The sequence below is a fragment of the Macaca nemestrina genome, chromosome 3, assembly GCF_043159975.1.
Source record: "Macaca nemestrina isolate mMacNem1 chromosome 3, mMacNem.hap1, whole genome shotgun sequence".
NCBI lineage: Eukaryota > Metazoa > Chordata > Mammalia > Primates > Cercopithecidae > Macaca > Macaca nemestrina.
The window spans coordinates 138,885,337-138,901,687 of record NC_092127.1 but is presented as its reverse complement, the minus strand read 5'-3'; the positions used below and the strand labels follow the sequence as shown (position 1 = coordinate 138,901,687).

Here is a 16,351-nt window from a genome sequence, read left to right as displayed (position 1 = left end):
CAGGTCAGTGTATATTACTTTCAGTGACTATGAGAGTGTACAGGGACTGCCTGCCTTTCGCTATAAAGTTCCTGCAGAAATATTAGCTAATACGTCAGACAATGCTGGCTTCTGTATACCTGAGGGAAACTGCCTGGGCTCAGGAGTTCTGAATGTCAGCATCTGCAAGAATGGTAAGAACTCAAGAGAGGGGGTATGATAGGGGTGTCAAGAATGCAGAAGGATTGGAGTTCAACAAAGAATATGTAGCTGGGCATAGTGGCGCACACCTACACTACCAGCTACTAAGGATGCTGAGGTGGGACGATCACTTGAGCCCAGGAGTTCTCAAGTCCATCCTGGACAACATAGTGAGACCCCTATCTCTAAAAAACAAAACAAACAGAAAAGAATATGTTGTCAGCCCAATAGAAAGATCAGTTTCTTTCAAGAATAATGTTTCATAACATGGCTATTGAATGGTAAAAAAAATTATTGGCTTTTCTGTGATGCTTTTTATTTCTAGAATGCCATGTTGTGTTTTTTTTCTGGACAGTGGTTTAGAAGTCTTAACAGTAATAATAGCTCATGTTTACTAAGCACCTGATGTATGCCAGTCGCTGTCCTAAGTGCTTTACATATTTGCATGTATTAACTACATGCAAAACATTAACTGATTTCAATGTTCAAAACAATGCTGAGTCTGGGCACAGTGGCTCATGCCTGTGTTCCCAATGCTTTGAGAGGCTGAGGTGGGAGGATTGCTTGAGTCCAAGGGTTCAAGATCAGCCTGGGCAACATAGCAAGACCCCTGTCTCTACAAAAAAATAAAAAATAAAAAATTAGCTGGGTGTGGCGGCACACACCTGTAGTCACAGCTGCTCAGGAGGCTGAGGCAGAGAGATTGCTTGAGCCCAGGAGTTTGAGGTTGCAGTGTGCTATGATTGTGCTACTGCATGCCAGCCTGAGCAATAGAGTGATTCTGCACCTCCCGGCCAAAAACAGATGCTAAAAGAAAAAGTGGACAACTCGGTTTTAAGAAAGTGCATATCATGGCAAAGATTCTCAGTGATTTTGAAGCAGAGTTAGTTTTAAACCCTGACACAAATGTCCCAGTGTTTCTTAAGGTCAGAGCTACTCTGCTCCTTTCCGTGAATGAGGCAGAATTATCAGTGGCACAACTGACAAAACTATTCTCTTCATCTTGAAGAGTAGTTTTAATAGCCACAAGTTGCAGAATTATTCACAACGACCTTACAGATGGTAGATATTCAGTGGCCTGTTTTTATAAGTGGGGAAACGGGCTCAGAGAGGTAACACGATTTGGATGCGACTCCTCCCTCTGAGCAGATCTCTGGCGGAACTCAGGGTCTTCTCATATTTGCCCTGTGATTCCCTCTTTGGCTATAATTCCTCTCTAAAGTTTCTCTGGAGAGCTCTCTCTGTAGTCCCTTTCTCCTGAATAAAGTAATGTGCTCACTTTTGCTCCCGTATTAACGCGTTTTAAAATCTCCTTTCAGGCCTGGCATGGTGGTGTGTGCCTGTAGACTCAGCTGCTCAGGAGGCTATGATGGATGAGTCGCTTGAGTCCGGTTTGATTCTAGCCTGGGCAACATAGCGAGACTCCATCTTTTAAAAAAGAAAACAAAAAAGAATAAGATATCATTTTGGAATAAGTCTGAGGTCAGCAGTATACCTCCTGATCCTTGTCTGAGAGGGCAGTGACCCCACACCTGGCCTGACATCAGAATTATCTGAAGAGTTATTAAAATATGTTGGTGAGGCACAGTGTATCATGCCTGTAATCCTAAGCCTTTAGGAGGCTGAAGCAGGAGGCGCACTTGAGGCCAGGAGTTTAGACCTGCTGGGCAACAGGGAGACCCCATCTGAACAAAAAATTTAAAAATTAGCTGGTCATAGCTCAGCATACACCTATAGTCCCAGATACTCAGGAGGCTGAGGCTGGAGGGTCGCTTGAGCCCAGGAATTCAAGGCTGCAGTGAGCTATGATTGCAACATTGCACTCCAGCCTGGGCAACAGAGTATCCAAAAAAAATTTATATATATATATATAATATATATGTTACATATGTATTATATATAGTGTATATATTATATTGTGTATATATTATATATAGTGTATGTATTATATAGTATATATATAATATACAACTGACAAAAGTATTTTCTTCATCTTGAAGACTAGGTTTAACAGCCGCGTGTGTGTGTATATATATTTATGTATGTATATGTTAATATATTTCTTAATATATGAATGTATTAAATTATATAGTTATATAAATATGCATATATCTGCATATACATATATTTGCTATATTTTAATATACTAGGTATGTATATAATATATCGGTATACACACATGTGCACAAGCATGCACACACACGTATATCCTAGGGTCCCATGTTGAACATACCAGGGCCCCAGAATCTACACTTTTAACAAGTGATTTCCATAAACATGGCGTCTAGGTATTTGGGGACCATTGTGCGAGGGAACATGGTGCCCTTTACCTGGAGATAAAGACCAAGGGTGCATGGGGACATGTTCCTGGTTGTGATCTCCCCCATTGCCTTACTGGTGAATAGTCCTGAAACAGTGTCCCTGCCCCCTCATCTGGTGTGCATCTGGCTCAAAGCAAAAATGTAGATATATTTTCTCTTGCCGTTTTTATTAAATTCTATTTCCTCAAGAAGCTGATGCCAGAATCAACAGAAATATTCTACTTTACACATTTAAACTTCTTGCTACAATCCTTTTCCTCTGTTATATATTCCCAAATTGGGACTGCAGTGAAACTCTCCAGGATCATCCTCCAGTGTTTTGAATTCTACAGGGGAACATTTTCGATAGCAGGATGAGTGAGTGTTCTGGAGTCAGGCAGATCTGGGTTTGAATCCTATTCTATTTGTTGGCAAATTGGCCAAAGTTTATTAAGGAGGGTTCCAGACTTCAGTTTTCTCATTAATAAAATGGAGGTGGTTATAGCTTCTTGAGGTTGTGTGAGAGTTAGAAATAATGTATGTAAAACACTCAGGACAGTGGTCCTTAATAAGCCATCAACAGATTTTAAAAATACATTTTCGAGGTCATTATAGGTCACAAAGAAGGAAGTCATGATTTTCTGGAACTGTTCAGCAGTAAACAGCAAAATGCATGTGCACGTGTGATGTGTTCCTTGAGCCATGGGCTGGTGGATATGTAAGCAAATTTAAATAACTTGCCGATAAGCTCCTTTCTCCAAAAATATATTGCCCTGGCAGCAATTATTGGGTCCCTCTCTTCTTTTCAATAGCCAGATCTAGAATAGGTTTCCTTAGTACCTTGTTTCCCTATTTGGTTTTTTATATATATATATATATATATATATATATATATATATATACACACACACACACACACACATTAAATTTATAACATAAGCACTTATTTGGTTCTTAAAATGAATAGGAAAGGAAAAAAACCCAGAATCTTTGTGATCTGGTTAGAGGCTGGGTGTATAGCACAACCACAACCAGGCTAACTCTTAAAAAATTATATAAGCCAGGTGTGGTGGCTCAAGCCTGTAATCTCAGCACTTTGGAAGGCTGAGGTGGGCAGATCACTTGAGGTAAGGAGTTTGAGACCAGCCTGGCCAACATGGCGAAACACTGTCTCTACTAAAAATACAAAAAAATTATCTGGGTGTGGTGGCGCATGCCTGTAGTCCCAGCTACTTGGGAGGCTGACGCAGGAGAATCACTTGAACCCGGGAGGCAGAGGTTGCAGTGAGCTGAGATTGTGCCTATCTTTGGTTAAAAAAAAAAAAACACCACAATTTTTTTTTTTAAATTTTAGAAATAACAAGAAATAAAAAGCCCACTTACTCCTAGAGAATTGTAGTTGAAACTAGTGCTTTGAGGTACAATACCCCTCATTCACTTAGTATTCTGCCTTCATAACCTGATGGCTAGCTGTCCCTGGGTAAATTTTGTAACTTTTGTGAACCTCACTTTCTTCAAATGCAAAGTGAGGCTAATAGTTCTAACTTCATTGGGCTGTTGGGAGCATTAATTAAAATAATGTATATGAAGCACTTTAACTTCTGTAAATATATGTTGAAGAATAAATAATTCAGCCTGAACTTCAGTATATAATGAGGAATAAAAAATTGGGGGTAAATGAGATGTCAGAAAATGAAGTATAAATCCTGAACTAGGAGGTAAAGAATGGTGTTTCAGCCTGCCCAAGTTAATTTATATGTAGCTTTTAAATTTTTCTTTAGGAACCAGGCTGTGGCCAGGAACTTTTATATTCAGCTTAGATTTTAAGAACAGCATCATTCATTTCTGTTTTCCTTCAAACGCAGGTGCACCCATCATTATGTCTTTCCCACACTTTTACCAAGCAGATGAGAGGTTTGTTTCTGCCATAGAAGGCATGCACCCAAATAAGGAAGACCATGAGACATTTGTGGACATTAATCCTGTGAGTACATATTTCCTCCTGGTAAAAGAGCATATGTTTTATTCTGTCTATACAGTGTTCACCAGTTTAGTCCTGAGCCTTCTTTAAAAACATCCTTACTTTCATATACATATTCAAGTGGGAGAAATTCACCTTAGTGCTAGTGGAGGCAGTGTCTCCTAGCCCTATAATTAGAAGGCTGAATTGTGTGGATTGAATAGCAGAAACACGAGCAAACCTGCCTTTAACAAAAAGCAACAGTGAAAACTCAGTTATTGGAAACTACTGAGATTGGACCCATGTAACCCGGTCAATCTTCTGTTGCTAGCCTTGGACCTCAACATATATTTATTTGTCCCCTTGGGACACAGATCAAAAAAGTTAAAGATGTCCCTTTGCTTCCTCACTGCCAGGAGTATTTTGGTTGAAATATGAATATGTATATTAACCTCAGGCACTTTTGGCAAACTTCTTTCTACAGGTTATTTGAGAGTTTATTATCTTATTAATTATAAAGGTATCAGATATACATAGAGGAGACATACATATATGTGTGTGTGTGTGTGTGTGTGTGTGTGTATAATACACATTTAATCCTGTATTCATAGAGGAGAAAAACAAAAACCATGCTAACCATGTCTTCATTTTTGGAATTTGAACATTATAGACCAATAAAAAAAAAAAAGCAAGAACATTCTTTTAGCACAGTATTTTATGGGTACTTCACACTCTTAGCTACATACATTGCATTTGTATCTGAGAAGCCATTGATCTTATGCTCTGGTGAATAAGATCGTGTGTGGTTTTCTCCCTTTTCTCTCTTAGCCATCAGCTGATCAGTTCCCTTGGATCAGCCAAACTGTTAGCAGTGCTTGTCACCAAGGGATGAATGCAGTCTTATAACCTTAGTGCAAAGATGGAGCTGCCCTAAGGAAGACAAGTGCTGCAGTTGTCCCCCATGGCTGTGCTAGGTGGGCCCTATACTTGGATGCCACTCTCTGGCAGTGACCACCACCCTCTGCTTAGCTCTCTGGACAACTGCCTGGAAATCCAGACGTGACAGGCTATCTTTTGGGTCTCCTTCCTGTTGGAGTCCTTCTGAGGCTGTGCTACTCAGAGTGGCAGCATCCTGGGAGCTTGTTAGAAATGGCCAGTCTACTGAATCAGAGCCTACATTTTAACAGGATTCCCAAGGACCCACATTCATACTCATGTTTGAGACACATTGGTGTACCAGCCACCTAATACATGGTTCTCATTCTGTTCTGGGGATCACTTTTACTTGTTTCCACTCTAACACATGGTAATGGTCACCTTGTTTATCAGGACTACACAGAAATGGTGCTCTATTGAAAAAGTTGTTTGCAGTTTAATAAATCCTAATGTTTCCTTTTCACTTCTCTGATTTGCAGTTGACTGGAATAATCCTAAAAGCAGCCAAGAGGTTCCAAATCAACATTTATGTCAAAAAATTAGATGACTTTGTGTAAGTTTTGTTTCTTTCTATGGAGGAGACAGCAGTTTTGCTCCATTGCCCTTCTGGTGGGGTTGATGGCAGGAGGACTACAGCCTACTTCACCTAAGTCTGCTCACCCCTGCCCTTCAGGGATGGGGCAGGATCAGCATTTTCATGGGTGCCTTGGTCTTGGAATTTACTTGTTGTATTTAATCATACAGTTACAGAGTGCTTCCCATGGATCAGGTATTATTCTTAGCACCTTATGTAGATTCACATATAACCTTGTATTGTCCCCATTTTACAGATGAGGAAACAGAAGCAGAGCGTTTAGGTAACTTGCTAGAGGCCACACAGCCTTACTGTCTAGTCAACTTTTACGCACTCCACTAAGCCTTTCTCTCATGCACCTTGACTCTCTTGGTGTATTAGGCTGTTCTTGTGTTGCTATAAAGAAATACCTGGCCAGGCGCAGTGGCTCACGCCTGTAATCCCAGCACTTTAGGAGGCCAAGGTGGGTGGATCACGAGGTCAGGAGATCGAGACCATCCTGGCCAACATGGTGAAACCCCGTCTCTACTAAAAATTCAAAAATTAGCTGAGCATGGTGGTGGGTGCCTGTAATCCGAGCTATTTGAGAGGCTGAGGCAGGAGAATCGCTTGAACCAGGGAATCAGAGGTTGCAGTGAGCTGAGATAGTGCCACTGCACTCCAGTCTGGTGACGGAGCAAGACTCTGTCTCAGGAAAAAAAAAAAAAAAGAAAGAGAGAGAGAGAGAGAGGGAGGGAGGGAAGGAAGTGGGGGAAGGAAAGGAAGGAAGGAAGGAAAGGAAGGAAAGAAAGACCTGAGATTGGTTAATTTATAAAGAGATTTAATTGGCTCACAGTTCCGTAGGCTGTACAGGAAGCATGGTGCTGGCCATCGGCTCAGTTTCTAGGGATGCCTCAGGGAGCTTTTGCTCATGACGGAAGATGAAGCAGGAACAAGGTACATCACATGGGGTGAGCAGGAGCAAGAGAAAGAGGAGGGGAGGTGCCACACACTTTTAAATACCAGATCTCATGAGAACTCACTGTCACAAGGACAGCACCAAGGGAATTGTGCTAAACCATTCATGAGAAATCCACCGCCATGATCCAACCACTGCCTACCAAGCCCCACCTCCAACACTGGGGATTACATTTCACCCTGAGATTTGGGGGAAAAAGTATCCAAACTCTATCACTCAGAGACTTGAGACAGAGTCTCTTCCTCTTCCCCTCTCTCTGTTCCCACTGGTCCCCCTTGGGGCCAACCATAACTCTCATTTGTATAGTTATAATCTCTTGAGTCTAGCTGCAACTTAATTTGAATTCCAAAGTATAATCTCCTGCTCAGATTTTTCAATGGGAATTTTTTAGGAATGAAATAAACAGGATGCAAAACTATGCATAATTATCTATCTATAAAACTTGACTTGTTTACCTCATTGAATTTGCCAGATTTAATACCAGGTGTCATGGCTTTTTCTAAGAAGTAGATGTGGTTTACAAGAATGCATTTTGTCATCTGTGTGTGTATTTCTGAGGCAGTATAATTTAGTAGTTAAGAGCTGGAACCTTAGAATCAAAGTGGAATTACATTTCTGGCTCCATCACTTACTTGTAGTGATCCTAGGCAAATTATGTAGCCTTTCTGAGTCAGAATTTTCTCATCTGTAAACCTAGGACAGTAATACCTACTGCATGTTACTACTGTAGGAATTGAGTGAGATAATATCCCAAAAACACCTGGCACAGAGCTGGTATGTGGTACGTGCTCAGTTGGCTCTTGTTGCAAAGACGGTACTTCAGTGGCCTAGTTACAAAACACTCTGAGGAGTGACAGCTTTGTTCTGTCAACTGGAGCCTTCTCTGATGACTCTAAGGAGAATAGTAATCATTTTAAGGAATCTGCCTTCAGTATCTTGTGTTTTGATAAACGTACAGCACTTGAATTGCTAGACAGACTGGAATCTAACTTGTGGTGTATATGTTTGCAAAGATAACTAAGAAATCAGTAAATTCTGGGTAATTTAAGAAATAAGTGTACTGGAATCTTCATATAAATGTGTCTGTCCAGGAAAGTGTGCCATTGTGATGAGGATGTCTCTGAAACAATCTCATCCTTTATCTTTGTAGTGAAACGGGAGACATTAGAACCATGGTTTTCCCAGTGATGTACCTCAATGAGGTAAGTCCTGAGACAGAGGGATCCACGGGTGTTTTCAGACTCAGAAAAAATCCACTATGATGTCTACTGTTGTAGTTATGTGTAAGTTATGACAAAAAGGCAAAAGATTTTTAAAACCTGTTATTCCTCTGAAATTTTCACTTAAATGTTCACATGAATCTGCCTGTGTCTGAGAGCTGATTTGGAGAAATGACGGAAAGAAATTTTCCTTCTCAAGAATACTATTTGGGCAAAACTCCCTTTTGGGGAGCTGCTCATGTAAGAAACAAAAACAGGAAAATGAGCCATTGGCAGGCATTGTTGAAGCAGGGAAATAGCTCACACTCAGATAGATGCCAGCTAGACCTTTGTCTCCTCCTCCTTTGAAACCATGCTGGTTTAAGACACCTATGGTAAATTCTTTTCTGAATCACATATCACGTTTACTGTAGTTATATCTCCTCAGTTTCTCCTGCTTCCACCCAGCTTGAGGAAAAAAACACAGGTTTTTTTCTTCAACGAATTCTTGACTGGCAAATTTCTACTTTTTATTGTTTTTCTATTTCCTAAAAATACTTACTGTTTGTAGAATATCAATAGAGATTAGCAAGAAAAAGAAAAATTAAAATCACTATTCACAAAATCTGTGTCAGCCTGATAATATTGTTTCTATTTTATTTTACTCAATGTGTTGTACAGTTTTTTCCAATAACAACTTTAAAAGGTAATCTAACGTTTTACATTTTATAAAACGTGTGCTCTTTATAGAACTCTTAGAAATTTTTTTAAAGATTGATTTAAAAAGTAAATTACTGCTAAGTCCCTCTCTCTCAGAGACAGGTGCAGTTCAGATGTCAACTCCTGATATTTTCGTGTTCTTGCTATTACATAGCTGAAATCATATGATAGATACAATTTTATATCTTTCTTTCTTCATTTAGCATTATATTGGTATTCACATTTACAAACTTAAGGGTTTGTGATTACAATTCTAAGATGAGGTTTTTATTGTTTCATAGGAAAAATTCAGGCAATATTTACCAATTCATAGGATCTCTTTGCAATTGCTCCTGGATCATCCATGTTCCTGTTTGTGGGCAGGGGCATGAAAGTAGGTCTTTTTGAATATGCAGAAGGGCCCTTTTCTGCCAGTTTCTGTTAAGTTGTGGCATATTTGAAGTCCTTCCACCCCCAACTTCTACTTCGCTTTTTTGTGAAAGACTAGATTAAGTCCAGGTGTGTGGAGTGGAACCTTGTATTTTTGCTGCCTCCTAGGAACAGCTTGATTATTCTCTTCTCTAGAAAAATAAAATATTAGACCTGGAAGTGACCTTGGAGACTGTTGCCGCACCACCTTTTTACCGAGGAGGAAACTCTAGCCAGTTATTGGAAAAACTGTCTTAGAACCCAATCCCCTGACTCGGTCCAGTGAAAAAAATTTCTTTTTTTTTTTTTTTTTTGAGACAGGGTCTCACACCCTGTGCAGTGGTGCAATTTCGGCGCCTGGGCTCAAGTGATCCTCCCACCTCTGCCTTCCAAGTAGCTGGAACTACAGGTGTGTGCCACCATGGCTGGCTAAATTTTTTTTTTTTTTTTTTTTTTCCTGAGATGGAGTCTAGCTCTGTTACCCAGGCTGGAGGGCAGTGGCCCAATCTCAGCTCACTGCAACCTCTGCCTCCTGGGTTCAAGTGATTCTCATGCCTCAGCCTCCCAAGTAGCTGGGACTAAGGTGCCCACCACCACACCTGGCTAAGTTTTGTATTTTTAGCAGTGATGAGGTTTCATCATGTTGAAACTCATGACCTCAAGTGATCTGCCCACCTCGGCCTCCCAAAGTGCTGGGATTACAGGCATGAGCCACCATGCCCAGCCCCGGCTAATTTTTGTATTTTTGTAGAGAGGTGGTTTCACCACATTGCTCAGGCTGGTCTCAAACTCTTGAGCTCAAGCAGTCTGCTTGCCTTGGCCTCCCCAAAGTGCTGGGATTACAGGCGTGTGCAACTATGCCAGGCCTCCAATGCAAATTAAGCGTAAACTAGGCCAGAATTGTTGCTCATAATTTCTATGGAATTAAGCTCTTCAGATACCTCACTCATTACACTAGGTGGTAATTCCTCTGCTCTGCATACACTAAGTGTTATTCTAGTACATTTCCTACTATCAACAGTCTCTGGAATTCTGGTTAGCCCACAACTTCGCTGAGCACTTTCTGTAGAGGGCTGTGGTACTGATTACTATAGATGTAACCAAGAAAGAAATTATACTTTCCACATACCATTTTTGGAGTGTTTCATTTATTTATTCATTTAATCAGCCAGCATTAATCAAGCACCTACTGTGTGCTGGGTGCTATACCCAGTGTGGAGGTGACTGAGGTTAAGTCTTGCCTTCAGGGTCTTCACAGTCATTGTAAGATAGACAGTTACAATGCAGAGTGCAAGGACAATGATGGAGGTAGAGAGTGAGATGGAAACTTAGGGAAGAGGCCTTTGACTAGGCCTGAGGTAGCCAGAGAAAACTTTTGGAAGGAAGTGATGCTGAGCTGATTTTTAAGGATGAATTGGAATTATCTGACATAAAACAAAAGATGATACTGTCTCAGTATTTCTGAATACATTTTACCTCCTTTTTCCAATCTATTTTAAGAGTAAAAAGATGTCTTCAGGAGAAGACAAGATATTAATGAATAAATGTCCCTTCTGATTACTCTGACTTATAAATGGATTTTCAGTATATTTGGTTTGCTAAGAGGAGATTCCCAAATTGTATTAAATAAAGGAAAGATATAGCAAAAAAAGGTTACACACTGGATGTTTAGTCATCAAGGGAATACTATTTTCTTGCCTCTCCAGAGTGTTCTCATTGATAAAGAGACGGCGAGTCGACTGAAGTCTGTGATTAACACTACTTTGATTATCACCAACATACCCTACATCATCATGGCACTGGGTGTGTTCTTCGGTTTGGTTTTTACCTGGCTTGCATGCAAAGGACAGGGATCCATGGATGAGGTGAGAACTGGCTGAAGGAACTTCTTCCTTATTGGATAACTTTACCTGAGGAATTCAACTGTACTTCACTGAAGGGCTGTCAGCTGGCTTATTAGGATGAATTCTGGGATTTTGTGCTGGGCATAGTGATTTCATTCTTATTTTACTGTTGGACCAAATGGGAAGCAAAGGAAGTATGTCAAAGAAAGTGGAGGGATAGAATGTACCATCTAGTATTTGGGGAATAGAATCTCTTTGGATATATCCTCTGGGAGTTAACTTTATGTCTTTGAAAACAATAACCTGAAAGAAAAGGAAGAATATATAACAGTTACACATCTGATCTTTGGTGTCAGACTGCCTGAGTTCAAATCCCAGTTCTGCCACTTAATAGCTATACGACCCTAGAAACTGTGCTTGAATTTCTTCATCTGTAAAATGGGATAATAAAAGCCTCCCTTATGAGTTTTTCATGAGGATTAGATGATATAGTAGACATAAAGGACTTGGCCCAGTGTTAGCATATAGTAAGAGCTCAATAAAGGATTAAGTATTATTAAATATGATAAAACAGCTCCAAGATTATAGAGCAAGGCAGGCAGGGCCCTGCTTGGAAAGAATCCCTGATGTATTCGAAGATACCTATGATTTAGGTATCACTGCATAATAAATGATTGGAACATGGGCATACTTTCCTGGAAGGCTAGGATAAAGAGTTGGGTTGGCCTCTCCAGTGACCAGCAGCCCAACCAGGAACCTGAATACCTCCAGTGAGCCTTTTCTGTAGAAGCCCTTCTTAAATTTTCTGCAACTTCCTTTTTTACAACAGAGGCCTTTTTTTCCTCCAGTTTCCTCAACTAAGTGTCCGAGGCAAATGTGAAGTAGAAAATAAATAAGTGAAACCATCTGAGTAAAATTAGCTGAATTTCCCTGACTTCCATATTCTTCCATTATTTCTCTTATCCCATGGCAGTCACTTTAGCTTGAATTAGCTGTGAGGCAAACTATTTTGCCATTTCTATGTGTGGATCTTCCAGTCTGACTTTGTGCAGTCACTGAAATTGTCTTAAGCACAAATGAAACCTCATGGAAATGTTAATTACTGCTCCTATAATTAACCTTCCTCATATATTCAACAAGCAAGCAATTATTGAGAACTACTATCTCTGAGACACTACTCCTTAGTAGGTTTCAAACCAGGAAGCAGGCAAATTCCATAGAGTCTAAGTTTTATAATCCAGATCAGCACAGAGAAGGGTACTGCTCTGGTATTGAGGGTGAGAGTGGTCAGAAAAGGCCTCCTGAAAAGGTTAGGCCTGAATCTTCAAGAACAAGCAGTAGTCCAATAGGGAAGGTAAGGGGGATGAGCCACCTTCCTATAGGTCTCTCCTCCTTCCATGCCCCCACTCCTCACCCAAACTTTTCACACTGGGGAGAAGTTTCTGACAGGAACACCTAACTTCTTTGTCTTCTCTCTTCTGTGTTTCAGGGAACAGCGGATGAAAGAGCACCCCTCATTCGAACCTAAACATTGCCTTTGCTTGGTGAAGAAACCATGTGAGCTGTCCTGACCTGGACCATGATGTGGGGAAACCCTCCACCTCCTCGCAGGCTTGTTGCCTGTTGAAAGAAGGGAAAAGACACGGCGCTGGCAAGTGATAGGAACATTCTGGCCAGAGGTTAAAGAGCAGGCTGACATGGCTGGCCATTAAGCTTTATAAAATCATGTGGGCTCTGAAATTGTTTTTTTATGTGTCTAGCAAGTATTTAATAAACCCATGTATAGTAATTTTGTTGTTGGGTGCTGGTAGCTCCAGAATTTTGTGACCACTGTTGTGGGTAAAATGTCTCTGCATCACTTGTTAATGCTACTTGGTCTAACTTTATTCAGTATGCTTCATTCACCAAACTTTGTGCTCAAAATGCGTATATACCATTTTATGTTGTATTCCATCATTTCACTTGCAAAACAGAAGTAAATAAGAGTTCGGGACCCAGGGTAAAATGGTAGCTTCATCCAGTATATCATTCAAATGCATCTGATTTCTAAAATATTACATATTACATTTTATGTTGATCTTCAGTTCATAATTCCTCCAGGAAAACTCAGTCTTCCAACTACAATAAAATACTGGGTAGAATCAAATAGGAAAGGGGTTGGGTGGGGCAGTACCCATGAGTTGATAGTGATAAGCTTCTAAGGATTTTTAACTTGTACTTTTGTGAACGAAGAGAATGCATAAATAATGTCGGTGAGGATAAGTACAGATATTTCATGTAGAGTAGAATTAAATGCTAGTTATGATGCTTGTGGATAGTTAACTGTTATTTTTTTAGTCAAAATGATCGTGCTGTGAAAAGATGCTCCTGAATGTAATGAGTAACTGATTTTTCTTCCTGAGTCACCCTTGCCAAATATGATACTGTATTAATTAATCTAATATTGAGTGATTATTTGTAAAATTATGAATATGGGAAATCCATTTATCTACAGCCTAAGTTACACATAAGTTTCAGAAAGTCTGATTAGACTAAAGAGACATTTCTTCTGGGAAAGCCTTCTTGGTAATTTTGAAATTCTTTTTACAAGTTCTTTCCTCAGATTCAGTTCTTTCCAGTGTTTTGTAGCTCACAGTCACTCACTGAATAGAAAAACGTGTGCCCTACACTTCCTGTGACAATCATTTTGCTGACAGAATGATGGATGTTTAAAATATTGCACAAAGTACTTTAAAGAAAGGTCTGTTAGGACCAGAAGCAGAGACACCACTTTTCAAAGGACTTCTTGGTTTCAGCATAACCAAAGGCAGGGAATTGGGAACCACCATATGTCACAGTGTTCAGAATTCAAGCATATTTAAGGGCATTTTCTTTGATTCTCAAAGTTCACCATTCATTTTGAATTAAGAAGCCTATGCATTTAGCTGACAAAGTGCTTACAGAATTTCTTAACAACTGAACCACTCGAAAAGATTTTTTTTGTTTAAAACTAGATTTCAATGTAAGCAAATGAAGAAAAAATATATAGATTTCATTTCCATAGCTTCTTATCCCTGTATTGAGGTAATAAATTGTTTTACTGACAATTTTTCCTTTTTCTACACTAAAACAGTATGTGATATGTTTCCCCTCTTGAAGAGTCAATTCATTAAACTCTCAACTTTTCTATAGAATCAAGATAGAAACTTTAGATACTCCAACTCACCAAAATGTAAAAAAACTAAGAAAAATATTGGGTCTGCAATAATGCTAAATATCTAGATTTTTAGAATTTATAAATATTTAACTAGATAATTGGGCATGTCTTATTTATGCATGTACTTATCCATACTAATAAAATGGACACGCTAGTGCATACTTATTGGCTTAGTCCTATTATCAGGATAGAATCATCTGTGAGGATATTTTAAATACTGTAAATGATAACAGTTAATGATATACACATTTAGACTGAGTTACACACTGGCAGGGAGACCAAAAACATATTACTTCCATACTTGTGTCATGATTCTTTTTTTTGAGACAGTCTCACTCTGTCACCCAGGCTGGAGTGCAGTGGGGTGATCTCACCTCACAGCAACCTCTGCCTCCCGGGTTCAAGCAATTCTTCTGCCTCAGCCTCCCAAGTAGCTGGGACTACAGGCACGTGCCACCACGCCCAGCTAAATTTTGTATTTTTAGTGGAGACGGGGTTTCACCATGTTGGCCAGGATGGTCTCGATCTCCTGACCTTGCTAGCCACACGCCTCAGCCTCCCAAAGTGCTGGGATTACAGGTGTGAGCCACTGCCCCTGGCCTGTGTCATGATTCTTAATAGTTACTTGGTTAAAATCACATTTGATACTATCCTTCTGAAAAGTCTGAGACAGACGTACAAACTACAGTCAAAATTATAGCTTAAGAGGAATGAATGCACCTATTAGGCTTTAAGTTAAAGATAAATTATTTCTCATGCTTATTCTCTTGCGGCAGTTATCTTAGAAAGACCCTCAAAGGCTTTGTGATTGTAAGCACTGTCATGATCACAGAATGCAAGCTTCTGGTACCATGATCCTCAACTTAGGAAGAAACCAAGACAGAGAGCTTAACTCACTTCTCTCAGGGAAAATTAGGAGTTGAGCACAGGACAGGAGATGGGCTTTGCCACTTTTAGCTCCAGGCTTTTCCAACCAGATTTTATTTCCTTATGTTCTAGAAAGATCACTAATGGTCAAGTGGAACAAGCACTACACGACTAACCCCTATTGGGGTTTTTAACTTAAGGGAGGCTAATTTTTAATTTAAATTGCTTGAGATAATGAGTTCTGCAAAAGGTGGTCCGTATCCTTGGCCCTCTGGGCATTATCACTAAATTGCTTGTGCCTGTTAATGAGAATACTGACCAGAATGCTCTTCATGTAGCTCATACAGTTGGTTCACTTCATGCGGTTCTTGACGTGTTTATTTCTACCCTTAATGCAATGAAATGTTTCACTAATAAAAAACCACTTTATATAAAATTGCACTAGAAGTTATATGTCATTGGATGTCCTGTTGTTTATGGAGTTTCACTGGAAAGATGTTCCTTGACAGAGGCAGCCCTGAGTCACACACTTGGACCATGTCTGATTTCAGCTTCGCTGTAGTGGACGGTTACAATCAGCCTGACAAGTTCCACTCCAAGCAGTCCCACACTCTGCTTTTCTGTCTTGAGTCTTTCTCAAGAGCCCTTGAGAAAGTATCAGGGAGTTAATAACCCAAGGCAACCCTCAACTAAATGGGGCAGGAGTCAGTCAGCTGATAGATGTTTCAATCCTCAGAGGACCAATTCTCAGGCTTATTCCACATGGGTCCTCAATTAGGGTTGCCCACAGTGGTAACTACTTTCTGTTAGTGTTTCTTTGTTCCCTGTCTTAATCGCCCAGCCCTTCAATGCTGCTTCCCAAATCATCCACCTGTCCTAACATCTTACTTCTGCTTATCTTAGGTCTGCTTCCAGGTACACCCAACCAAAATGCAGATAAGTCCACCCAAAAGGCTCAGTGGGATCCAAGAGCTATTGGAGAGGCACTGGGTTTTTTTTTTTTTTTTCTTTTCTCTCTCTCTTTTTTTTTTTTCTTTTGAGACAGAGTCTTGCTCTGTCACCCAGGCTGGAGTGCAGTTGTGCAATCATGGCTTACTGCAGCCTCGACCTCTTGGACTCAAGTGATCGTCCTACCTCAGCCTCCCTAGTAGCCGGGACTACAGGTGTGCACCACCACACCTGGGTAATTTTTGTATATTTTGTAGAGAC

The 16,351-nt window shown here is 40.1% G+C and overlaps 1 protein-coding gene across 1 annotated transcript in view; it reads left to right on the top strand.

The window, feature by feature from the left end:
- Positions 1 to 15,593, top strand: part of LOC105477260 (scavenger receptor class B member 2) — a 65,232-nt gene extending 49,639 nt beyond the window's left edge. The window contains exons 7-12 of the mRNA XM_011733686.2: positions 4 to 173; positions 4,346 to 4,464; positions 5,856 to 5,929; positions 8,059 to 8,110; positions 10,942 to 11,100; positions 12,569 to 15,593. Coding sequence (XP_011731988.1) covers positions 4 to 173; positions 4,346 to 4,464; positions 5,856 to 5,929; positions 8,059 to 8,110; positions 10,942 to 11,100; positions 12,569 to 12,607 — 613 coding nt within the window. The 3' untranslated portion in view covers positions 12,608 to 15,593. The remainder of the gene's footprint in view (positions 1 to 3; positions 174 to 4,345; positions 4,465 to 5,855; positions 5,930 to 8,058; positions 8,111 to 10,941; positions 11,101 to 12,568) is intronic.
- Positions 15,594 to 16,351: the final 758 nt, after the last annotated feature.